Source organism: Lacerta agilis, chromosome 16 (assembly GCF_009819535.1).
Source record: "Lacerta agilis isolate rLacAgi1 chromosome 16, rLacAgi1.pri, whole genome shotgun sequence".
Taxonomy (NCBI): domain Eukaryota; kingdom Metazoa; phylum Chordata; class Lepidosauria; order Squamata; family Lacertidae; genus Lacerta; species Lacerta agilis.
This window is the reverse complement of record NC_046327.1, coordinates 13722696-13748313: the sequence shown is the minus strand read 5'-3', so window position 1 is coordinate 13748313 and position 25618 is coordinate 13722696. Positions and strand designations below refer to the sequence as shown.

Sequence of the window (25618 nt, the reverse complement as noted above, 5' to 3'; positions counted from 1 at the left end):
GTTGTGTCCAAGGAAGAGCCTGCCTGTTGGTTGGAGCGATGCAGTGGGCTCTTCTGCTGCGGGCAGCTCTGTGCCACGAGTTTGGGGGTGACTGAGCCAGCGAGATGCTGAGGCAGCCAGCTGGCTCCATCCTCCTGCACGCCTGGGACTGGGCAACCTGGGTGGGGGGGGCACCGGGGGGATCTTTGCACCCCAGCTTTGGCTGGGGAGGGCGGGATCATAGCTGTCAAGTTTCGGATTTAAAAATAAGGGATCAGCAGTCTCACCTATCCCGGGACAGTCACATGTCAGTGGTGGGCGGAGTCAGAAGCAAAAGTGGGCGGAGCATCAATGTAAACTCCAAGCGGCCTCGGCCTTGGAGCGGAGCAAATAGGAGGGCAGCCAGCGAAGAGGAGGGCAGCCATGTGCTCCGCGCAATGGAGCCCCATTGTCTTCTTGTCTGATCCCATCAAAACAGGACAGGAAGCAGCAGCTGCTCAAAGGCAGCCAGGCTCCGCCCACCAGCTAACCCTATTGGCCGGCTGAGGGGCTCGGCGGCAATAGATAGGGGCTGATGCAGGGGGAGGAATACACCCCCCTGTAAGCACGGGAAATGGCTCCCACTTGCTTTGAGGGCTGAGGCTTTTCTCTCAAAGTAGGCGAGGTCTTCCCACCCAGTCCCTGGCCAGCAGGGGAGGAGCTGCTTCCATTAAAAACGGGAAATAATTAGATGGCTTTCCACAGGGTTAGGTTTGGGAACAGTAAGTGCTCCACTGAACTGAAATTTCAGCCTTCATGACATAGGAAAACAGCCAAGTGAACAGCTATTTTGGTGGAGGAGGGTCAAGATATTAACTGATATGCATGAAATTTCATATATAGCTATATAATCCCTAGTATAGTAAGATAAGACCTTTGGAGCAGGCATTTAAAAAAAATCAATTCCCCCCCCCCAAATAATTTCAATTCCCCCCCCCAAAAAAATTGTTCCTTGATAATTTGTCACCCCCTCCATTATGGAACCCGGGGCAGACCGCCCCCTCGCCCCCCTTGCTACGCCCCTGTGCACGTCCTCAGGTTGCGGAAACCTCGGGATCCGACCAGACCTTGAGAACGGATCCCGTCCACAACCAGAGGTAACAATGTATATTAAATTTACATCACATTACTTCCCCTCCCTATACTTCTATAGTGGTAGCTGTGTTCAAAATGTGTTGGTTTTCTTGTTCTGTTTGTGTATTTTACGCTTTTGTGGGTGAGGAATCACAAGAAATATGAACTTAAGAGACACTACCAACACCATCAGACTTGAGTGATAGCATGTTTTCTTCGCAGTGAGTGTTATTACAAGAAAAACACTTAGGTGGCACAATAACCACTGAAGCGTTTTTGATGAGAATTAGAGAACCCTAGTCTGGCCAGCCATTTTTCAGTCCCACTTTATTGCTTATGCTTGCCCTGTCACCTAATGGGAGAAACAGGAGGAATTGTTAATTAATCTGATTTGCAAATAGGCCAGGACAGTATTTGTTCCCCATGCGAGGCACGAATAGGCAGCCTTCCATCAGATTTCGTCAACTCTCATCTCATCTGGTCAGCAGGCAACCAACAGAGCATACAAGAATAAATGCAAGTTGCATTTTGAATGGGTAATCCATATTCACTGAGCTTACTTCCAAGTTACTGAAGGGTAACTTTCATTATACATGAAACATTATACATATATATAACTGCTAGCAAAGCCATAAAACTCCTTCATATTTATTTGCTGTATTTAAATGTCTATATTTATGCTTGAAAGAATTGAAGAGCCTGTTGAAAGTATGCTGCGTAAACTGTTAGTGTACTTCCAATGCAAGGCAGTTGAACCTTCTAATACTTCTCAGGACAAGAGAAAATACAGTAGCTTGATGGGAAAGTAAACCATTTCTAACTTGCGACCTCCTATTTTCTAACATCAAGTCCATTTTCATGACCAGCACCGTTTTCCTTTTTATGGTATAACTAATAATAATAATAATTTATTATTTGTACCCCGCCCATCTGGCTGGGTTTCCCCAGCCACTCTGGGAGGCTTCCAACCAAGAATACATTAAAATGTCACACATTAAAAACTTCCTTAAACAGGGCTGCCTTCAGATGTCTTCTGAATGTCAAGTAGTTGCTTATCTCTTTGACCAACTAGTCTACTACACTGGGAACTGATTGTGAAAATGGGAACTCAGTTATGCTTCGAAAGACTACAGCTGCAATCCTAACCTGCCTTTCTGGGGAATACACCCCACCGCTGAATTCATCCGGACTTACTTCTGAGCAGGCATGGTAAGAATTGCACAGGACAGCTTGAGTTGTAACATGTTGCAACAGACCTTTTGGTTTCCCTTTTACAATCCCATGTGCAGGGTAGCATATGACCAAGGAATTGACTGAAATGATGTTGCAACAACTTCCACAACGTGAGGTTCTAGCTTCCTGACCATGTTTCCCACTGCAAGCATTGCAAAATGGACTGAAGTGTGCGACAAACTTTCAATGCTGTGTGCAGCCCTTAGGATCTCAAACATTGTAACTTCCAAATAACCACCTCTGTCTGTAGTATTCTTATAATTTGGGCTCATCAGGTAGCCATAAGCAGATTTTCATTTACTTGTGACATTTGTTTGCAACCCTGTGTAACATAAAGTTATTGGGATGGCTTACAAGAAAATAGCCAAAAGGAAGCAAACAATTGATTTACAGCTATTTTGCTTCAGAGATCGCCCGCTGCTGGTTTTAATTAGATCAGAGAGGTGAAACTGGAGAAGGCTTTGTTTTTAAACTCTGTGCTGTTACCCTGACCTAAATTACACTTGTTAGCTGTCCTGCTGTTAAAAAATACAGGTATTTTTGAAGATTGCGGCTGGATTTTTCAGATGCGTTTTTCCCCCCAGACTGTAACTACATATTCCATTTAGAAAATATGACTTCTCAGTTTGAACAGGAAGAATAAGGGGATTTAAAGAAATAAAGAATCACCATTTTGGCTGCTAGCTGAAAATAACCACCGTTTCCTAAAGCCACAGATAATTCTTATCAGCACAGCCACTTGTGTGTTTCAAACAGAGACCACAGCAAGGGCGCCATATGGAAAGAAGATAGGCAATATTCAAGGAATAATAGCTCAGGACTGAAAAACCCCCAAATGTTGAGACAAAGCAAGAAACATGGTTCAGAGTTGGGCTTAGTCATCATGACATGAGCTTAAAAGTTGTCGCTGTTACACCTGGCCATGGGCGTTGCCAAGGAGGGGGGCAGCTGCCCTCCCCCAAAATAAATAAAAATAAATAAAAATATATAGCAAACTGAGGTTCTGCTGCGCCCTCCCCCCCCAAAAAATCCTGGCTGCTGCCCGAAATTTGTGGGTGCCCTGCCCCTTCCTGGAGAATTTTGCTCGGGCACCCCAGGGAGTTGGCACCTATGGGTGGGGACCAAAACAGTAGGCGAAGCCTCCTCCGCGGGCGGGAACCGAGGCTTCGGGCAGAAACCGCTCCGCTCCTGGCAGCCGAGGGGGCGTGGAGAGCGAGCCCGAGGCGCCCTTCACTCTCCGGGGCCTCAGAGCTGCAGGGAGGCGCGGAAAGGCGGACCTGGAGGCGCCATGAGCCCGGCGGCGGAGACGCGACGGCAGCCACCACCTCCGTCTCCGTCGCTACTGCTCCTTCTCCTGCTGCTGCTCCTCTCGTCCCCTTCAGGAGGAGAGGCGGACCCGGGTAAGCGTCGCCTCGGCCCCGCAAAAGGGAGAAATTAGCGCGCGTTTCACACCCGCGCGGCGTGGATCTCTGCTGGAGCAAGAGTGCCTCTGGCCATGTGCAGAGGGGAGCGCGCGGAGGCGGAGCTGAGCTCCAGCCACCGTGGAAACAGTGCAGAAGAAGGACGTGTTTCCAGCTCACTTTCTTTAACTTTCCCCTAGCCCACCTTTAAAAAGATGCTTTGAGCTCGAGGATGGGGACGGCGTGGGGGAGCACCGAAAAGCAACTGAACGATGTGTTGTTCCTATGAGTTGTGTGATTCTGTGTTGGCTGCCATAGGAGCCGAGGTCCCTTCGCCCCCCCCCCCATTTTTTAAAGGGAGTCAAACCCCCCCCCCCAGTTGATGCGCATTGCCATCCAGAAGATGTGCATGTGATAAATTATATGGTGCAGGGATTACCTGTCCCCCCATCAATTAAAATACTTAACTGACTGACCAATTGCATCACAGATAACTTGGTTCTGGCCCCCCCAACAAAAAGCCTCCCCCCCAAAATAAATCCTGGTTATGCCCATGCCCCCTCCTCCTATTTTATTCAATTTTGCATACTCTGGTTCCGGCATGCTCCCCTGTTGGAAGCGGTGTGTGCAGGACATGGGCCATGATCCATATCTATCCTGTTGTTCGTGGAGAAAGACGCCTGTTTATTGCATATCTCCTCCAACCAGCGTTCCTTGGGTTTGGAAATTTGAGCCACGTTCACTTAGCAGCCAAAGGGTGTGTGTGTGTCGGAGACAGCCGTTGCATGTGCACTGATGGTGACAGCTTTCACGAAAAGGGTTGGGTTTTTTGGGGTGGGGTGGGGGAGAACCAGGAAAATAAAACAGGTTTAATGCACACCAGGTGAAGACATCCCTGCCCCCCCCTCTGGCATGTACAGCAATATGTAAATATGATTTTGGGGGTCGGGGGACAACGTTGCCACGTTTTAAGCTGCTAATGCATACATATGTATAAATAGCAGTTCTCCTGAAAACCGCCCACATTTCTGCAGGGGGGTTGCCCGCTTCCAGGTTTTGTTTTGAGCGCTCAATTGTGCATTTTTAGCATTCCGAGTAAAATTTATGTCACATCAAATAACGGTGCTCAGTATTTTCTTTAAAATGTATTTGCATGTTATGAACCTTTGGCTTAATGTCTGCATTTAGCCTTCACTTTTCTTAAAAATGCAAATAGTAAGCACTCATGGTGGGTAGACTAATAATTATCGGGATCACAGTTGGTGTTGTTCAAGATGCTAACTATTTTCTCCCTTGTCCTGGCCCTGAAAATTGCTACTCCAAAACCAAGAGTTACTTGGGGCCAACAGAGTAATCTACAAAGAGTACCGGGTACTGACCAACATCCCCCCCCCAATCCCCATGCCTGTGTTGGGTAGTTTTGCTCCTAGGCTGGCAGCAGCACAGTGCCGGAGATGAGTGCAGAAACCTAGGCCAAGACTCAATGTTGTAACCGGACTGTGGATTGCCCTACTTTGGAGCAGGTAGTGACAGTATTATTACTTTATTTAAATTTCTATGTTGCCCTTGCTTCCAGAGGAGCCCAAAGCAGCAAACTCATCAGTGAATAAAACAATACAGTTAAAAATAAAGTAAAACAAACATCTGACAACATAAAAAAACATATAAAATAATCCACGAGTGCTTGTTGCCGCAATCATGCTACCTCTTCTGTAGTTCAGATTTCTTTCTTTCCACCACTCTGTATTATTGTTGTTGTTGTTGTTGTTGTTGTTGTTGTTGTTGTTGTTATTAAGTTTATATACCGCCCTATACCCAGAGGTCTCAGGGCAGTTCACAAAACAGATCACAATATATAAAATAAAAATAAAAACAATAACCCAATAATATCCACACCCCCCCCCCCGCAAAGAGCCACATTTTAAAAGGGTATAGGATATTGATCAGGTCAACCAAAGATCTGGTTAAAGAGGAATGTTTTCGCGTGGTGCCTAAAGGCGAACTTCCCTGGGGAGAGCATGCCACAGATGGGGAGCCACTGCAGAGAAGGCCCCATTCTCAGGTTGCCACCCTCCGGACCTCTTGAGGAGGGAAGGAAGGCCTCAGAAGATGATCTCAGGGTCTGGGTAGGTTCATATGGAAAGAGGCGGTCCTCGAGGTATCGCGGTCCTGAGCCGTTTAAGGCTTTATAGGTCGAAACCAGCACTTTGAATTAGGCCTGGAAACTAATTGGTAGCCAGTGCAGTCGGACCAGGATCGGTGTAATATGCTCAAACCGTCTTACAACCTGGCCGCTAAATTCTGCACCAGCTAAAGTTTCCGAACCACCTTCAGAGGCATCCCTACATACAGTATAACGCATTGCAGTAATTATTAATCCTTTGCTTTTTGTGGGAATGAGCCCATCCAGGCCTGTTATCTGGATAGAAGAAGGCTTGTATCATTATGTCTGCCTCATGTATCTGCTCCTTGGCTCTAGAAGCACATGGTGCTGGTATGAGAACTAACATTATCTTGTATACCTGTGTTGCAGTTATCCTTGAGTGTGATTCATTGGGAGGCTGAAAATGCCCCAAATGTTAGTTGTCCAGTGCATTGCTAGGTAATTACCAGTCCTAATTTACAGTGCTTTTTTTTTTAATAGATGCCACAAGTGCTTTACCTTCTGACGTGTGCGCCACTTGCCATGCTAATGCCACATGCCAGCAGCGAGATGGCAAAAACGTCTGCACCTGTAATTATGGATTTGTGGGTAATGGGAGGACTTACTGTCAAGGTAGGTGGACATTTGCAAGCTGGTATGCGATTTCTTGCAACTTCACAGAGGCGTGTGTGGAATAACAATTGAACTGTTACAATTTAGGATTTGTTATAGTAACGCAAAGGCCTCCAGGGGTGGATGGCGTGACATACTGCTGCTCACGCAGAACTGCTCAGATGTACCGTAGAATTCAGGCACATCCAACAGGTAGATCGTGATCTACCTGTAGATCACTGGACATCTGCGGTAGATCACTGGTAGATCATTGGCTCCCCCCAAAAAGCTGAACAACTGTAGCTCCCCTAAAAAAAGCTCAACATTTTACCTCCTCCCTGAAAAAACTCAACAACTTTGACCCAAACCCCCCAAAAATGGGCCTTCCTCCTTCCTAAAAGAAGATCAACACAAGGGGGTAGATCACTGCCAGTTATTAACTCTGTGAGTAGATCGCAGTCTCTTGGGAGTTGGTCACCCTTGCCTAGATATTAATAATATGCCTTTACTGAACAAACTGAACCCCATGAATCGTAGCTTGCAACTTTCAGCTTGCTCTGCTTCTTCTCTGTGAAAGTTTGTTCCCTTAAAGAGATAGACACACTTACTAGAACATAAACCTATATAGATATAGGACTTTAGAGTTTGGTAAGGCAGGATTTGTGATGTGGGAAGCTTGCCTCACCAGCACTCCCCTGGCATGCTAGGTTGTCTTCACAGATAGGCAGTGCCGGATTTACATATAAGATAAACAAGCTATAGCTTAGGGCCTCGCTCTCTTAGGGGCCCCCCAATTTTTTTTAAAGAAAATAAAAACCCTCAATGTACATTTCCAAAATATAAGATAAAAAACAAATAAAATAAAACCTACCTACAGTTAGAGCTTAATAATTATTTCACTGTTAATATACTTCTTAATTGTATTTCAGTTTTGCTTTGATAAAATACATACGGTATTTTGTTATGTGCAAATGGCTTTAAATACATATTAGGTCCATAAATTAGGTCCATATAGCATATGTTTGACAGTTTGTTGTTGACAAAGGACAGCTAGATATATTAAGGGCCCCATTGCCTTCAGTAGCTTAGGGCCTCATCAAACCTAAATCCGGCCCTGCAGATAGGACTCACAGTAAATTGGGTGAATTATCTGAACAATGGGATGTATACATCTAAAGTTCTACTTAGAATAGACCCACTGAGACCAATGGACTTCAGTTAGTAACGTTCATTAATTTCACTGGGTCTATGCTGAGTACGGCAGAAATGGGATACAACCTTTTTTAAAAAATGGTTTTATTTATGCGAATCATACACCTGTGGTATCAAGTGTATGGAATCCAGGGTTGTAGGAAGGGGGGACGGTGGAGGCGATCCACCCCAGGTGTCATCCGTGAGGGAGGTGACAAAAAGGCACACTGCAGGGGGCTCTCCGTGCCGCTGCGCGCGGCGGATCGTGCCACCCCCCTGTGCAGCTCGCCCTGCCCGCCCGGGTGCACAGCATTCTGGGCTGTTGGATGACTGGATAGTCCCCAACTCCTGCCTTGGGACTGAGGGGAGGGGAGGAGTTTGCCCTCCGGAATCCTTTCTGCTCAGCCTGGCAGGGTTGAGCTTCCTATAGGGACAGAGCCATAGCAAAGAGAGACAACAGATCCTTGCAAGGGGACGGAAAAGCCCTCAATTCCTGAACTTGTTTTGCATCCAGAGGAACGCGCTCTCCAGGACGCAGTGAGTGGATCTGGGCTGGATCAGTACTTTAGATGCGGGTGAGAAAGAAAGACGAAGGAAGAGGAGAAGTTTGTTTTGTTTTGCCATGGGAACAGAGGGTGCCAGCATGGAGTAAGGCAGCGAGAAGGGACTTGGGTAGGTCGGTAGGGAAATGGGAGAGCGGGGGCCTCGGCCTTCGTATTCCCAGCAGCTCCATTGCACCGGAGACAGGGCGCTCTTTTCGGTGCTGGGCAGGGTCTCTAAGGAGACCACGTGCAACCCAGCAGGCGTGATCCTGCCTCTCTGCCTTTCTTTGGCTGCAAACTGATTTAAAGCACACCCCTCCAAGGATCCTGAGATGTGTCTCTCCCAAGCCTATCCCGTGTGTGTGTGTGTGTGTGTGTGTGTGTGTGACAAAAAAATTTTCGCACTGGGTACCACCTGACCTTGCTATGCCTCTGACGGTATCAATTCTCTTTTAAACATTTTTTTAAATGGTAGAAAATAATTAGAGAATAATACTGATATTTAATTGTTTGCTTTAACCTCTGCAATTTTTTTTAATGTTTTGTCAGACAAAAACGAATGCGATATTGGGGCAAGCAAGATTTGTGGAGAGCATGCTTCATGCCATAATACGCAAGGAAGCTTTTATTGCATTTGTCTAGAAGGCTTCCAGGCTTCCAGTAAAAACAAGATATTTATTCCCAATGATGGCACAAAATGTATAGGTAAGTACAGCAACAAGTCATAAGGAATTTTTACTGTTTTCCTTTATGTTCTTTTTAGAACACACACACACACACACACACACACTACACAGAGTTTTAGTTTTCAACTAAAGCTGTTTCTCTCTTTAATGTATGTCCTTTTCACTACTTGAGCATGTCTAAATTGACACTTTTCATTTTCAAAATTGCTGGGAGCAGTAATTGAGAAAGATCAAACCCATATTTCCACATAGTTATGTAGGAGAGGGGGAATTTTCTGTTATATATTTTTGGCAGAAAGTATTTCATTTTTAGAAATGCATTGTTTCATTAAAATTAATAAGATACAGGAATGACTATCATGCTGATTAAACTGACAACTAAAATATATACCAGTCAAATCTAAAATAAAAGTTGTAGTTATTATTATTTTTAACTGATTTAGAGAAGCCTTCATTCCCCCACCTCCAAAACCTAATTAATTGTTCAGGGAAGGGAATATTTGTGTCTGCAATAGATTTACAAGTTTTCTCGTAAAAATAATTTCCAGGTAAAGCTTTGAATTTGTAGCAATATATACATTGAAATTGCATAAAATGTGCTATATTAATGTTTTTTCAAGAGACAAATGGGAAACTGTTCGGACCCATGCTTTCTAAGGCACAGAACAACTGGAAGTGTGGACAAACCTTCTGTTTTCCTCACTTGCTTTCCCTGGGAAAACCAGCTCTTTAGTGCTAAATCGGAGCAAACGTCAGTCCACAGGAAATCCAATTGATGTTTGCTCTGATCCAGCAGTAAAGATCAGATTTCTACAGGAGAAAGTGGCAGGACCAAGCAGGAGTCTGCATGATCCTTTATGGACTCTGGAGGCCCCAATTCAAGGCTGGAGTCGGTTTCTATCACCCAGGCCTCTCGTGCTGCTGGTCTGACAGATCACCCCAGCCCCTCTCCATCATAGTCCAAGTCCAGGCTTATTGTTCTACGTATTTTGCATCTGTTTTCTCCCACAGCTGATAACAGCTCCCACGGCTGTTTTGTACTCTGATATCTGAGGTCTCGACTTCTTGAAGGCCATATAGCAAATCAGTGGCAGGGGTAGAACTTGAGTCCAAGATTTCCTGATCTATGTCCAGCTGTCTAATTATGTGATGCTTTTCCTCAGATGTTTTTACTGGCTTTCCATCCCCTTCTATGCCCAGTGTTCACTTTTTGCCCTTACCTTTGAAACTTTGGTGTGAGCTTGCCCCACTCTTATGTATAAGTTGCAAACAGAGTTAGCTAGTCAGACACACTCGGTACACTTTGACCGTAAAACTAAGAAACGACAGGTAAGCTGTCTCTGTTTGCTACATGAATTGCTATATTATTTACTATAATTTTCACCAGCTCTCACTGTCAGGAAGTTCTTCCTAATTCTTCCTAATTTCTGCTTGTGCAGTGGGGCTTCTCACCCTGAACCCTCCAGAATTGACCCTGGGGGCACCAGGAGCAGGGGCAGAGGAAGGGGGGGTGCGGTAGGGGAGGACCACCCTGGGTATATTCGCTGAGGGGGGTGACATTTGGTGTGCTGCCAGCCTGCAACTCCCAGCCTACCCTTGGCCGTAAGGGGAGGCGAGGGGAGCTGCATCCCTTTGCCAGCAGCATTCCCCCCTTCCCCTTTCATTTTGACAGCTGGGGGAGGCTTGGGAGTCAATTCTGGAGGGTTCTTTTATGGTGATGGGAAGCTCTAAACAATAATTGTTGCTGCATGTTGGCTCTTGCCTATCACCGGGGTTCAAAATATTTGAAGCATTCATAAAAAGATGGTCACAATTGTATTACGTTTTCTAGATCTTGATGAATGTGGAATCTCAGGCATCTGTGGCCTTGGAGGACGATGTGTGAATACATTAGGAAGCTATGAGTGCTACTGTGTTGAAGGATACCGAACAGAAAATGGAGTGGAACCGTTTCATTCACGTACAGCGAATACTTCGTGCAAAGGTGAACATTTGTATTTTTAAAAAGAGTACAGTTTTAGCCCTCTTTAGGTACTTAAATACAAGGGAAAACATGTCCGTATGCTCTGCCCAATTGTGCAGTAAGTAGTAAACCCATCTTCCAGTATTCTAGCTGATGCAGTGCCAGGATGATTGACAAGCACTCAATTCCAAGGTTGAATCCCTAGTACAGTGGTACCCTGATTCCTGAACATCTTAGTTGTCAAACAAATCGGCTCCCGAACACCGCAAACCCGGAAGCAAGTGTTCTAGTTGGCAAACGTTTTTTGGAAGCCGAATGTCCGATGCGGCTTCCGCTTGAATGCAGGAAGCTCCTGCAGCCAATTGGAAGCCGTGCCTTGGTTTTTTAACGGTTTTGGGAGTCGAATGGACTCCCGGAACGGAGTAAGTTGAAGAACCAAGGTACCACTGTATTAATATTTAAAAGGACGACAGAGGCTACAGGACTTGTGTGTGTGCTTCTAGAGCAGGTAACACTGGGCTAAATACATCATCTATTGATAGTAAAATACTTTGGTGTGGAGCAGGAAGCAATCACCTCAAGATTTGTTACAGGAGAAAGGCAGGTGATGGAGAAACCGCTATGGGTATTGAGCACATGATTTACGTTCAGTGTTGCATCCATATGTGATGAATACATCCCTTCTCCTATGATTAATTGGTGATGTAAGGTATGAATTAATTAAAGTTCCACCTTTGGGTTCTGTTGCAGGGAAACCAGTACCCTATCTTTCTCTTACCGTTGTTTTGTGGTGTCTGCACAGACACGAGGTGTTTGTACAGACACGAGGAACATCATTCTTAAAAGCTTGCTGCTTGAGATTCACGGTGCTGTAAAATGCTTTATGCCTTTTTTCCATTTTATTCCTGTACTGTAAAGCATGCAAATTAAAACCAAAACAATATGATATAGGGGGCATTGTCATCCACCATAGATTCGGACACAGCAAAGGGGTTCAGATCCCTACTAAAAACAAACCGTACGTTCTGAGCTTCAGCTACTTCATAAGGCTGCTTTTGTTCATTTTATCATTTCTTCTTACTCATTTGTTACACTTGTACCCCAATCTTCCTCCAAGAAACTTAGATAAACTTACAAATAGTATATCTTGCAGAATTAGAATTACTTTATCTCCACCAGGAGGACTTTGTAATGGACCTTCACACTGAAAAACAACAACCCCAGAGTGAAATTAAAGTTTTAAAATAAAAACGGACACTTTATATATGGGTGCATTTCAAGCACTGAAACAGATCCGCTGCTAAGAGTAGGAGGGGGAGCAGGAAAGTCTGTTCCTGATACGACTCAGAAAAAATGTAGCTGCGCCTGTACCCGTAAAACAGCCCTCTGCTTTTTAATTTCTGTTTTCTGGAGCAATTTGGTGTAAGACATTGTCGCTTGTGTGTTTGTACGAGTGCCTGGGACCCTAAAAAGAGGAAGAACACGCAGAATTTAACTGCCAAGTCCTGTCACTTTTTTCTCTGAGAAAATGCCTAGCCTGATAGTTATCTCATGGGGAAATATATAATCACAGTGACTTGTGTTTTCAGGGGGGAATGTAAAGAAATGGAAGCAATAACAGCAGTACTCCTGCAAGAGCCAGGAGCTTTTACCACTTTGCTGTGTGGAGTTGGCATAATCTTCGGATGACTCATTTTAAATAAGACAGCAGCACCTCCTGAGAACTGTGCTTTGGCAGTCATCGTAATAATACAGTAGAAATAGTCATTATAATAATGATCATAAAAAGGCAGAATACTTCAAGGAGGCTATATACCGTAATTGCTTGAGTGCAAGACTCGTTGTACCAGCGCACAGGTGCTGGCTTTTGATGAGCCGTGCCAATAGGTGTGCCAGCACATTTCAGAAGGCCATGCTATGCAGGCATTGCAGTAGCATCATGGCAACATTGCAGGCAGGCGCGGAAATGTTTTAGAACTGCGGTGAAAAACATCCAGTGCCTCTACCAGGCACTGGCTCAACCCACTCAGGGCTCATGCAAAGTATGGGATTTTAGAGAGTTGGTTGTCCCATGTGCTGCAGCATGCGGCTCTAGGATCTGATAAAAGAGGGGATGGTTCCAGCCCTTGCACTAAACCGGGTTCTCCTTCATGAAGAGCACATGTTGCGGTGGGGGCCAGCAAGTCACCCCTCTGTTGCTGGGCGGGATCGTATAGATGGCCATTGCTGTGATTGGGCTCTGGGTGTCGTTGGGGAGATCTCTATGTTGCAGAGGTTATAGCCCAGAGGTTATATATGTCTTTACATGCAGCATGAGCTTCCTCTTTGCTGCGTGCATCGGATCACCCGCCCTCCGTCCCTATTATTAGGCTTCTGCGTATGATCTTGCTATGCCTGTCATGGGGTTGTCTGCTTTTGGGGCAGGGGCCTGGTAGGAATTTTTCCATTTGGCTGATTGGCTGGTGCCATTTGGTTTTCACCTACTGCGTAGCAGTTAGTCACAACTTGTAAGGTTGGCGGTTAGGCATTGGTTATTAATTGCTTGGTGGAGGGGCAGGGTTGGCTGTGGCTGCCCCTCCAATGCTGCTGCTGCTGTGCAGGGAATTCCGTTAAAGGAATCCAGGGGCTCACCATGCTTGTCCGTATCCCCCGGTCGGGTGCCAGGGCCCACGCAAGAGCCACTGGGAGCATTAGGGGAGAGGCGAGGGTCAGACCTCCGGCTCCCATTCTCTCCCCAAAGTGTTTTCCCTTTACTGACTTCCACAGGCAGGTGGATGTCAGTTCTGTCCCCAGTGGGACAGGTAGTCTGAACCAATGCCTAAGCAACCACTCACATAGTTTGTATTTTAATAAAGTTGTGGCCAAAATTATGCCAAAAAACCTTAAACTTAAATATCTGTGTGAAGTGTGTTTCATTTGAGGGGTGGTTTGGGGACCTCGACATGCAACACCAATCTGACCTAAATGCCACACCTAAAGTGCAAAAGTGTCAATCTTTTAGAATAGTTAGTAGGCAGAGCTGCAGATTCACTAAATGGGCTTGGAAATCTCAATGTTTTCTTGTCTTTGTTTTCTGCAACCTTTCCCCCTTAAAAATAGGCTTCTGCTGGAGGGCAGTTTTGAGCAGAGAGCAGAGATGTGAATGGGGAGAGGTGTTTCACCTGCCATTTCTTTGCTACAGATTATCCTCACGTTCCTCTCTTCTTCCAAAATAGGTGTTTTCCACTGGGGAGAGAAAGCTGCTTGGCTTTGTGATTTTGAGCAGAAAAACGGATGGGAAAGGGTTTCAGCTGCTTTTCTGTTTTAAATTGGCACATCACAAAGCTGCTTCCAACCCCCCCAACCCCACCCAACCGCTCCAAAAAAAGTATAGCATCAAAACTATGCCCATTAGTTCCTTAACAGTATTGTTATGGGTTTGCAGGGGGCAAGGATCCCCTAAAATTTCTGGGTGCCAGTTCTCCCCATAATTTCTGAAATCAGTAAATGTGGGGTTCAGTCAATGGATTTAGCAAGGCCTACAAAAGTCAAGACAGCTTCCTCAGGAGGTTGACTTGCGAGAGGGGCCATCAAAGAACAAAACAGGCGATGGCAGAGTCGTTACCCATCGGGACATTCAGTGGCAGACAGGAAGTGGGGTGGAGTCCCTCCCCCAGCTGTGTGACAGTTAGCAAAAGCCAATTGCAGAGCTGGGAGGGGGAGGTTGCCAGGGTTACAGGGGGTGCGATGTCACCACAGAAAAAAGTGTCCCTTTTGCATGAGGCTCGGGTCATGTTTTAGCAAGGGCTTTGGGAAGAAGAAGGGTGGAGAGGGATGCCATGCAGGCCGAGGGATGGACAAGGTGTGTAGAGGGGACGCAGAGATGGTGTTTGGGCTGCTTTTGAACCCAATGGTGCGCTGCTGCGGGGAGCAAGCCCCTTGCGAGTTGTGATGCTCAGAATCCTCTCTCTGTCCAAGCTCAGGTGTAAATATGTGTAAATAAACCATATTTCATAAAGGCGCTACGGTCTCCACTGTGCCTCATTTCCCCCAAAGGAAACAAACTTTGATTAAGTGCCGAGATCCCGGGAATCTTGCACTGCTCAGTAATGACATATAAGTGTAGCAAAATATATTTGTAAATTCATGATTTAAGCAGCTGAGATTGCCTCAGTTCTGTGTTGTGTACCCCAATTTCTGATCAGGATCTTTGAAGTTAAATCAGGGGCTGTTTGATCTACATAATAGGCTGAGGAGGATCCTCTTTTTACTGTATGTAATATAAATATAATGCATATGGATGGCCTTTTTCTTTTATGATTTTATTGTCTTATATATGCCAATAAAGGTGTTGAATTGAATTGAATTGTTGTGTACCCTAGGACTACATACATACAATATATTTAAAGTACATTTTTCTCACCAAAGAATCCTGGGTACTGTAGTTTGTTGAGGGTGCTGGGAATTATAGCTTTGTGGGCTAAGCAGCAGATCCCAATATTCTTTGGGGTGACAAATGTGCTTCAGATGTGTGATTAGTGGCAGCCAGGGCCGTCTCATCATAGGGGCTGGGTGGCGCGGTGCACCAGGGCGCCAGGCCCCCCAGGGGCGCCCCCGCGAGCCCGCTGGCATACCGGGCGCCCTCTCCCCAACCCGCGCCCGCCCCCATGGGTGGGCGGGCTGGCGCTCACGCGCCGGCGGGCGAGTTGGAAGCCGGCTGCCCTCCGGAGCCCCAGCTGGAGCGCTGGGAAGGGCGCGCAAAGCCCCGCGCCGCTCCAGCGCCACGCCCCTCATCCCCCGCTCGCCTACCTGCCTCCCGCGCTGGCCGCCCATCAGGGGATGAGGGGTGTGGCGCTGGAGCGGCGCGGGGCTTTGCGCCACGCCCATCATCCCCCGCTCGCCCACCCCCCTCCCGAGGGGCGGCCAGCGCGGGAGGGAGGTGGGCGGAGAGGCGACCTACCGCGGGCGCCGAGGGCTCGTCGCGCCAGGGTGGCCGATCCCCTTAAGACGGCCCTGGTGGCAGCCATTGTTGCTTTAAGAAATTGGGCCTTGCGTGTCCTTTCTATGAGGAAAGAACACTTACAAATCATAGTGTGTCGTTAACAAATCATAGCGTGTCTTTGCCTTATAGTGTCTTAACTTATTCTCCCCCCCCCCTTTGGTGCAGTTGTGGACTGTGGGCTCCCACCTTCCGTTCCAAATGCATATTCTGCAGTCAACAAAACAACCTATGGAAACAAAGTTGTTTATAATTGCCAGCCTGGTTATGTCATCGAAAGTGGAAATTCCACTGCAGTTTGCAGTTCCAGTGGACAATGGAAGGAAGCTGATTTTGTATGCAAAGGTAAAGAAAACAATTTAAAAGCTTTAATGATTGCAGCATTTATTTCAACAAAGACCATTTGTTACATTAACTGTAAGCAGATCTTTAAAAAAATTAGGCATGCTTTAATTGCAAGGAAATCAAAGTTTTTATAATTAAAGTCAATGGGACTTAAGTATGTAGTTGAATGGCTCGGCTCTCGTGATTTCATTTGGTCAAAGTGCTGCTTCACAAAATACTCAGCAGCAAATATTTTACTGATAGATAAATATTAATGGGGAAACCGTTATCTTAAGAATGCTGTCATCTTTCTCTTTCTTTCCCATTAGAAATCGATTGTGGAAAACCACAGTGGTTTCCAAATAATACAGATATTATCTGGGATAACAGAACAACTTTAGGAAGCACGATATACTACAAATGTAGGGAAGGATTTCAGTCTTTTGGAGAGCATAATTTTTCACAATGTACAACATCTCAGAAGTGGGGAAACGTCACTTTTGAATGCAAAGGTAAAAATATCATCTGTAATCTACATTAAAAACGCTCATTATTTATGAATGAACACCATAATAACCATCCTTTGTGAAGAAGAAGAAATGTTTCCTGAAAATCCCAAGGTTCTTACCTCTTCTTAACAATGGCAAAATAATTTTTAGGTATCTTGACAAGTTAGAGATTCAGGGTCAGACTAATTGAGATGTTAAACAGCACCCCTGGAAAAAGCCCCACCACTCATCCGCTCAGATGGCTGATTCTTGGTTTACATTTTCTATTTGGTTATGGAAATTGCAGAACATGGTATACAAGGCATGATGGTCATGTGCCCTGTATCGAGGAAATTTTTATGCCTGATGTTTTACAATTTTTTTATACATGCTGTAAGCCGCCCAGAGTGGCTGGGGAAACCCAGCCAGATGGGAGGGTATATATAAATAAATAAATAAATAAATAAATAAATAAATAAATAAATAATAATAATTCCTATTCCTAGTTCTATCCCATTGCTGCATCTGAGCACTTTAAAGGGACAACTGCTCAACTTTCATGCTTGACAAGAGGTTTATTATTTTGCAGTCAGGTATCTACTGTATTGGGGATACGGGTGGGGGCTGTGGGTTAAAAAAAAAAAGAAAAGACATTCTGATCGGCAAGCCCAAGAGGCTCAGTGGTTTAGACTGGGATGACAAAAGGTCTAGACTACTGCAGATGCATTTCTGAATTAAAACAGCTTCTAATCCTATTTAGAAATAACCTGTGGCGAACCTCCTGCCATACATCACTCCGACATGATATGGAATGGGATATCAAAGCCGGGAAGCCTTGTGGAATACAAATGTGCCAAAGGCTTCTACAACACGAGCATGAAAAAACATTCATTCTGTACCAAAAATGGATCGTGGGAAATCTTGGATCTAAGGTGTGAAAGTAAGTGCATGATGATAATCCTAGCACAGACGTTGTGGGCAAGTTCTAACTACGCGACACTGGAGTAATACCCTTCTGAGTAATACCCCTCCTCTCTCTCTCACTATATATAAGGGTCTGGTGACTTCTATTTCAGTGTATCTGAAGAGGTGTGCATGCACACGAAAGCTCATACCAAGAACAAACTTAGTTGGTCTCTAAGGGGCTACTGCAAGGAATTTTTTAATTTTTGTTTTGACTATGGCAGACCAACACGGCTACCTACCTGTACGTGACACTGGAGTTATTATTGTTCTTGTGGCGAAGTGTGGGTACTATCCCTTTGGTAGGCATCTACAGGTTAAGAACCAGAGGAGGTTGTTTGTTGGAATCTCCCTGGCTGAGGAGAAAGGGTTAAAGTGCTCCAGGTGAGAGCTGGAAGATGAGTTATTGGCTGGTGAGAGCAGCTGATAATTTTGATAGTGGATGTCGGAAGGGTACTGGACTTTTTTTTGTGTGAGTGCACACGTTGCAATTGTTCTGGAATTCTTCTTCCTCTTTTCCATAGTGTTACTCTCTCTGCAGGGAGGAGGGCTATAGCTAAGTGACAAAGCTCATGCTAAATTCATTTCATATCTTCAGGTAAGGCCTCTATCTGAAAAGCAGGTAAATAACTCTATCTGAAACCTTGGATAACTGCTGCCAGTCCATGCAGGCAATACTGAGCTAATTGGGATAGTATTGAATGGCCTAATTGTGATTGCAACAGACTGCGGGAGAATTGATGGTGGAGGGGAAAGATGGGGAACAAAGGCCATAAATTTAATGCAGAAATGAGGTACCTGTTGCTCCTCTGATGTTGCTGAATTCCAGCCTCCATCACCCTCAGCCAACATGATCAGTGCTTAGGGATCAGGGGAGGTGTAGTTCAATAATTCGGGAGGACTGCGGGCTCACCAGTATCTGATTTCAAAAACCGACTTGCATGCGAGAAAGGTCCAACCTAAATAGCTGAAGGAACTGCTGAAATTGGGTATCAAACTGGTTCACTGATAAATATTTGGGAGTTTCAAAAGGATTTTTCTTGTAGTTTTTCTTCCAGTAGCACCTTAAAGATCAACTAAGTTTGTTCTTGGTATGAGCTTTTGTGTGCTTTTTAATCATTTTAATTAGTCTTTTTTGTGTTTGTTTGGTGTTCTGATGCACCCTGCCGCTGCTTTCATACGTTTACCGTGGAGGAAAGATCAAGAGAACAATCGCCCCTCCTTGATTCACAAAATCCCATGTTGATTCTATGCTGCTTTACCTTCTCCAATTTTGATGTTTAACTGAACTACCCTCTCCCAATACTGTTGAGCTTTCAGAGAGGATTCTTGAAGTTTTTGGAGCTCTGTGTTTAACAGAACAACAGTGGCATCCAGTGGCTTTCTTTGTTAACAACATGCGTGTGACAAATACTGTATAGTAATGATGATTGATCAAAGCCAGGTTCAGCAAATAGACAAGATGTAAACTTAGGGACGTGGGTGGTGCTGTGGTCTAAACCACTGAGCCTAGGGCTTGCTGATCAGAAGGTTGGCGGTTTGAATCCCCGCGACAGGGTGAGCTCCCGTTGCTCGGTCCCTGCTCCTGCCAACCTAGCAGTACAAAAGCACGTCAAAGTGCAAGTAGATAAATAGGTACCTCTCAAGCAGGAAGGTAAATGGAGTTTACGTGTGCTGCTCTGGTTCGCCAGAAGCAGCTTCGTCATGCTGGCCACATAATCCGGAAGCTGTACACTGGCTCCCTCGACCAATAAAGCGAGATGAGCGCTGCAACCCCAGAGTCGTCCACAACTGAACCTAATGGTCAGGGGTCCCTTTACCTTTTAAACTTAGAGAATATGAAGCGTTAGCAGAAGCCGTAACAGGTCTCATTCTAAAGCAATGATATGGCAGTTCCCTGTATTGTTGATGGGGCAAGGTAAGTGATGATGGAAAAGGATGGCTGCCCTTTCCCTGTCAATAGTAAGTTGCAAAGTTTGTATGCTGAAAAAGCTGGATTCAGATAACAGTTGACCACCACTAGATCCTGCAATTCAGGCATGTCCAACAGGTAGATTGTGATCTACTGGTAGATCACTGGATATGTGGTAGATCACTGGTAGATCACTGGCTCCCCCCCTCAAAGAAGCTCAGCAGCTTTGGTTCCCCTAAAAAAGCTCTACATCTTTGCCCTGAAGCCCCCAAAACAGGGATTTCCCCCCTTAAAAAAAAGCTCAACTTTGACCCAAACCCCCCAAAACATGGATGCCTTTCCTTCCTAAAAAAAACCCCCAACAATCTCGACCTGAACCCCGCCAAAGGGGGTAGATCACAGCCAGTATTTAACTCTGTGAGTAGATCGCAGTCTCTTGGAAGTTGGCCACCCCTGAACAGTGACAAGAAGAAACCAGCTTTTAAATGGCATTCAACAATGGGAAATGTTTTCGTTTGTTTGTTATTTTTGCAGAAGCGCAAGACTTTGTCGGTATTGCACTGAATAACTCTTGTTTGACGTGGAGGAGGCTTAATGGAAATACAGCAGCCAACGAGACTTATCAAGTGCGTGAGATATTTTAAAGCTTTTTTGTACTAGAAAGATGAGAGGTTCTTAGCTTTCTAGCGGGGGACAGGCAGGTTTCTGTAAGTATGGGAGGATGTATAAACATTTTATTAAAGTATTGCTAAATAACATCTGCAAATGTTTTGGTTTTTTTTAAAAAAGGATGTGATTTGATTGCTCACGGTTTCTTCTAGATGCCATAACATAGGAAGTGAAGTAGAAACACAGAACTTACCTGTGTTTATTTTGAGGTGCCTGGAGACATTTACAACTTCATAAATATATAACTGCTTCTTGATGGGCCAGAAGGGCTTCTGTTCTGGCCAAGTCTGCTCTGTCTTTAATGTTGATTAACTATCTTGGCCTGTCTCCTTTCCATCTCACAGTTATTCTGAGGATATATACAAATCTAAATAGGATTTGTTGAATGATCTCTCCAGGGAGCCTCGCCTAGCCGCCTTCATTACATATCCAAAGGTGCCTGGCAAAAACATTTCTCTTCTCTCAGGCCTTTGGCTATTTAAATAATCTATGGCCTTTTAAACATGGTGCGGGTGTGTTATTGTGGGCTCTTGTTAGTATGTTGTATATTTTTGTGTTTTTATGTTTCAAATGGCTCTGTGATCAGTGCCGGATTTACCTATACGCTAAACAAGCTATATCTTGGGGCCCCACTCTTGGCCCCCCCCAAAAAAAACTAAAGAAAAAAAACCTGGATGTACATTTCCAAAATGTAAGATAAAAAAACAAATAAAATAAAACCTAAAAATGCATTTTATTAACTACAATTGCATTGTACAGGTTATAACACTTAATTTCATATTAATAAAGCTATTTATAATTATTAGTAGTTTGCATCATATATTTACACCTATTATTATTTCATGTTATAGCTAGTTTCTAAAGATTAGATTATGAGTCTTTGTAAACTATGTTTCTAAAGGAACTTTTGTTATTGCCAAATGCCAGTGTGTTTGCATTATTAAGTTGGTTATGAATAAAAAATCATTTTAAGTTAAAGCTTAAGAATTATTTCACTATTAATATACTTCCTCTTAATTGTATTTCACTATTAATATACTTCTTCTTAATTGTATTTCAGTTCAACAATTACTTCGATAAATATTTTGTTATTTGCAAATGGCTTTAGATACCTATTAGGTCCATAACTTACCAGATAGCATATATTCAAATTCAACACAAAAAGCAGTGACAATTTGTTGTTGACAAAGGGCAGCTGGACATATAAAGGGCCCCTTTACCTTCAGTAGCTTAGGGCCTCATCAAACCTAAATCCGGCCCTGTCTGTGATCCTCGGATGAAGGGCAGTATAGAAATTTAACAAATAAACAAATTTGTACCAGCTTTTCTGTCTTGACTTCTTCCCCAAAGACTCCTGGAAAAAACCCCATGTGGTAAAGTGTGGCCTTTTCAGAATGAACATCTCCAGAGTTCTCTGGCGACTCAAAATGGATCGTTAACCAAGTTTATATTATAGCTATGCCCTGAAGTTTTGTTTCTGAGAACTGACTTCCCTTTCATTTCCCATGCAGCTCACAATGAGGATGCTAGGGAACGAATCAAAGAAAACTGAGGCTGAATCAAAGATTAGCTATACCACAGCCGAGGAGGCTATAAAGATATGCTTGGAGCTACGTCAGGATGCAAACTACAGTGTGGAAGTAACCACAGGGTCCACCAATTTGGCTTTAAAAGTCCGAATAATGCACCCAGTAGTTGGTAGGTACTGCCGTTTTGCAAATCATCAGTATTGATAGTTAAATGAACTAGGAAATTTTACCTGAAAATGGTGATGACGCAAAACAGTGTTCTTAAACTAGTGGCTGATATTACTGAACTGGAGGCCGCTGCTCATGAGGAACGGGCTAAGATTGGCTAAGATCTGGCCATGCATCTCGTTTGCAGCAGATCATAGCAGCAGAAGGCTGCTCTACTAAGTACTAAAGATGCTTGGCATGAAGGAATTGAATAAAAGTAAGACTGGGTGGCGCTGTGGATTAAACCACTGAGCCTAGGGCTTCCTGATCAGAAGGTCGGCGGTTCGAATCCCCGCGACGGGGTGAGTTCCCGTTGCTCGGTCCCAGCTCCTGCCAACCTAGCAGTTCGAAAGCACGTCAAAGTGCAAGTAGATAAATAGGTACCACTCTGGACGGAAGGTAAATGGCGTTTCCGTGCGCTGCTCTGGTTTGCCAGATGTGGCTTAGTCATGCTGGCCACATGACCTGGAAGCTGTATGCCGGCTCCCTCAGCCAATAAAGCGAGATGAGCGCCACAACCCCAGAGTCAGACACGACTGGACCTAATGGTTAGGGGTCCCTTTACCTTTACCTTTAAGACTGGAGAAGCCAGTATAAGTTGCAATTTCAACTGAATCCGGGGGAACCACTTGAAGCACCCATTGCGTTGAGTTATTTCAATTGATTTGCTCATTGCAAACAGCTGAAAGTCTGTAAGTTTTTGATAATAAACCTGAATTTGCAATGGGGGAGTTGCATGATTTTGATTGCAACTGTATGCTAAAGATTCTATAGTGCAATGGGCTGGTGAACCCTTGTGATAATGATTAATGGATTAAAACGAGCCAGAGTACCAAATTGGAAAGCTACATATAGGGCCTAGAGAGACTGTGTGCTTTGGACCACGAAGAAAGAGGGCAAGCAAGGGAAGGAGCCAAAAGAGAGTTGGGTTGCAAATCAGGAATTATGCCAACTGTGTCTTCTGCAGTGGCATTGTCACCTGGCTACCCAAAAATAGCCATGTCAGTCAAGAAACAGGTGAGTAAGACTGAATTTTGCCTATTGGATTTGCTCAAACCAAGCAGTTCTGACTGCAGGCAACTTCTTTGTGTTGCATTACCTGTTACTATTAATAAAATACCAGCATAGCATAGTTGATTAAGAGTTTCTCTTCCCCGCCACACTTTTTTTTTCCAGAAAAGAAAGCTGCATTCAGCAACATCTCCATATTTAATGACACCTGTATTAAATGGCAAAGAGAATCATCATCTGAGGAAAACTATGTAGTAAGTGATGTACAGTTTCTGATTGCAGTGGGAAGTACTGGCACTAAATCTCATGTTGACATGCATGTTTCAGAGTGTTGACAGCAGTGCAGCATTCATCCCATTGTCACCCCTGATACAAGTTTTGCAGATGATGGGTGCGTTTCAAAGAAACGGTTTGATCAGAGACAACAGTGATGTCTACTTATTCAAGAAAGTCAACAATGCCACTGTTACGGGGTAGAGAACTCAGGCCTAGGGGGCCAAATGCAGCCCACTAGGTCTCTGTTTCACAACTGGAATTCTCCTCAGGCCACATCTATCAGCAGCCTTACTTTACACCCTCCTTGAGTATTTTTGTCTAGCTGCAGTGTACCCTTGAACTCTGATAATACCTCGCAGTTGAAAAACATACCAGATATAAAAGTTAGCAGTCAAAGATACTTTGCAGTGACTGATTAGATTTGCAAGTAAACTGCTGAATGTTTGTGAGGGACTTGCATGCCATAGATTCTTATTTGCAACATATTCTGAGGTAGATCGTGTGGACAAGGAAGAGATATACTTGCCAAATGTTTAAAGTGTTTCATTCTCATTTGGGTTACACACTCCATTTGCAGCTTCAGATACAGGGCCTACGGTGGTATCAGAAACAATTCCGTGATAACATGACCTATAACTTCACCACAAGTTCTCGGGCTCCGGAAGTGTGCCTTGACTTACTGCCGGGCAGCAATTACACCGTTAACATCTCCGCAACAGATTTCAACCACAGTGCTCTCGTCTACATGAGAACCCCCATCACTGGTAAGGCCTTGCTTTGTATTTTTCTCCTAGTATTTTGACAAGGTTGGAAAATTAAAAGTGCAGTAAGTCACTTTCAGTTGATTTTTATATCATCTGGAAGAAAGCCATAGAATTTACTACCTTTACTTTCACTTTCCCATTCTTGCTAAGGAAGCCCCTCCCTTACTGGATCATATAATTTTCTATGCCAATTACCCTAATGACACCACAGTGACTTAGCAAGTTGTAGAATATGAAGAGTGAGGTTTAGTGCTTATTTTGGGTCTTAAAGCAGCAGAGGCACCAGCTCTTGCCATGAAGGAACGAGAGCTACCTTCAGACTTGAGTACACCTAGATTCAAATACAGTCATACCTCGGAAGTCAAATGGAATCTGTTCTGGAAGTCTGTTTGACTTCCAGAACATTTGGAAATCAAGGTGCGTCTTCCAGTTGGCTGCAGGAAGCTCCTGCAGCCAATCGGAACCTGCGTTGGACATTCAGGTTCCAAAGAACATTTGCAAACCGGAAGACTGACTTCTGGGTTTGCGGCATTCAGGAGCCAAAATGTTCCACTTGCAAGACGGTTGACTTCCAAGGTGCGACTGTACATGTTTTTCCAATAACCTGCTGATTGCCGAACTAGCAGTGATGATGACAGGTACATTTTGTTTCACGTGCCTTTCTGATTCACTGATGAATGGGTGGGTGGGGATTCTCAAACAGCAAAAGAAGCTTTCTGAACCCTCCCCATTCCTTACCTCCCCTAATTTTGTTTCTCCAGCCACTTTTTGCATTCTGGGCTCTTTTCTGATATCAGAACCAGGAAGAGAGAAAAATGGTTGTAGGAAAGATGAGGCCCAGGAGGGAGAGGGTTCAAGTCTCCTCTTCTGTGTGTTCCTTTTACGCCTCTCACCCCTTGCTTTCAGGAGTGCCAACTTGGCCCTGCGACTGTGGGTCCCCGGGGCCGTGGGTGCCATGCAGTGTGCATGGCCCTGGCACTGAAATTTGTGGGTGCCTGGCCTCTTCATGGGGAATTTTGCTTGGGCAACCAAGACCCCAGGGAGTTGGCACCTGTGCTTGCTTTAGATATGAATGGGGTAGATATGTGAGTGGGCTTGGGAAAGTTACTGACTGAATGAATAGCTTCTCTGTACGGAACACCATACAGTCTCAGTTGTTGTAATGTTGCATAAACTTGAAAAAACATCCTCATTTCTCATGCGCTGTGTGGAAAGAGGAAGAGACATTGCCAGTTCTCATTCACTTTGTGGTTACTCTGTCTGCTAACCAGAAGAAGGCAGTCTCTGCAATTTCTTTACATTTCTCCCCAGTCTGTAACCATCCACTAGGTGAAGCTGTTTATCTTCGGCAGATAAATTGTTTCAGCGTCTTCAGCTGTTCCTTCCTTTGTTAGGGTAAACAGAGAAGCACCCCCCCCCCCAATAACCTTAACTGCTCCTATCCTTCTTTTCCTCTGCCTGCGCACTGCAGCTGAGCTTAAAACTTAAAACACAATCTAATTTTTTTAAAATTCCGATTGATAGTCGTGTGCTGTATTTGCCACATATTGTGGATAGTTCTGTATTTAAAATAGCTTGGTGAGGATCCTGCTGCTGTTCTTGTCCACCAACTCGATATAACCATCTGCTGAATTA

The 25618-nt window shown here is 44.6% G+C and overlaps 1 protein-coding gene across 1 annotated transcript in view; it reads left to right on the top strand.

Moving 5' to 3' along the window:
* The first annotated feature begins 3545 nt into the window (after positions 1 to 3545).
* SUSD1 (sushi domain containing 1) overlaps positions 3546 to 25618 on the top strand; it is a 34346-nt gene continuing 12273 nt past the window's right edge. Inside the window, exons 1-11 of the mRNA XM_033173297.1 lie at positions 3546 to 3725; positions 6370 to 6501; positions 8763 to 8918; positions 10731 to 10883; positions 16009 to 16185; positions 16494 to 16676; positions 17413 to 17592; positions 20062 to 20153; positions 21708 to 21894; positions 23109 to 23197; positions 23797 to 23983. Of these exons, the coding sequence (XP_033029188.1) occupies positions 3614 to 3725; positions 6370 to 6501; positions 8763 to 8918; positions 10731 to 10883; positions 16009 to 16185; positions 16494 to 16676; positions 17413 to 17592; positions 20062 to 20153; positions 21708 to 21894; positions 23109 to 23197; positions 23797 to 23983 (1648 nt within the window). The 5' untranslated portion in view covers positions 3546 to 3613. The remainder of the gene's footprint in view (positions 3726 to 6369; positions 6502 to 8762; positions 8919 to 10730; positions 10884 to 16008; positions 16186 to 16493; positions 16677 to 17412; positions 17593 to 20061; positions 20154 to 21707; positions 21895 to 23108; positions 23198 to 23796; positions 23984 to 25618) is intronic.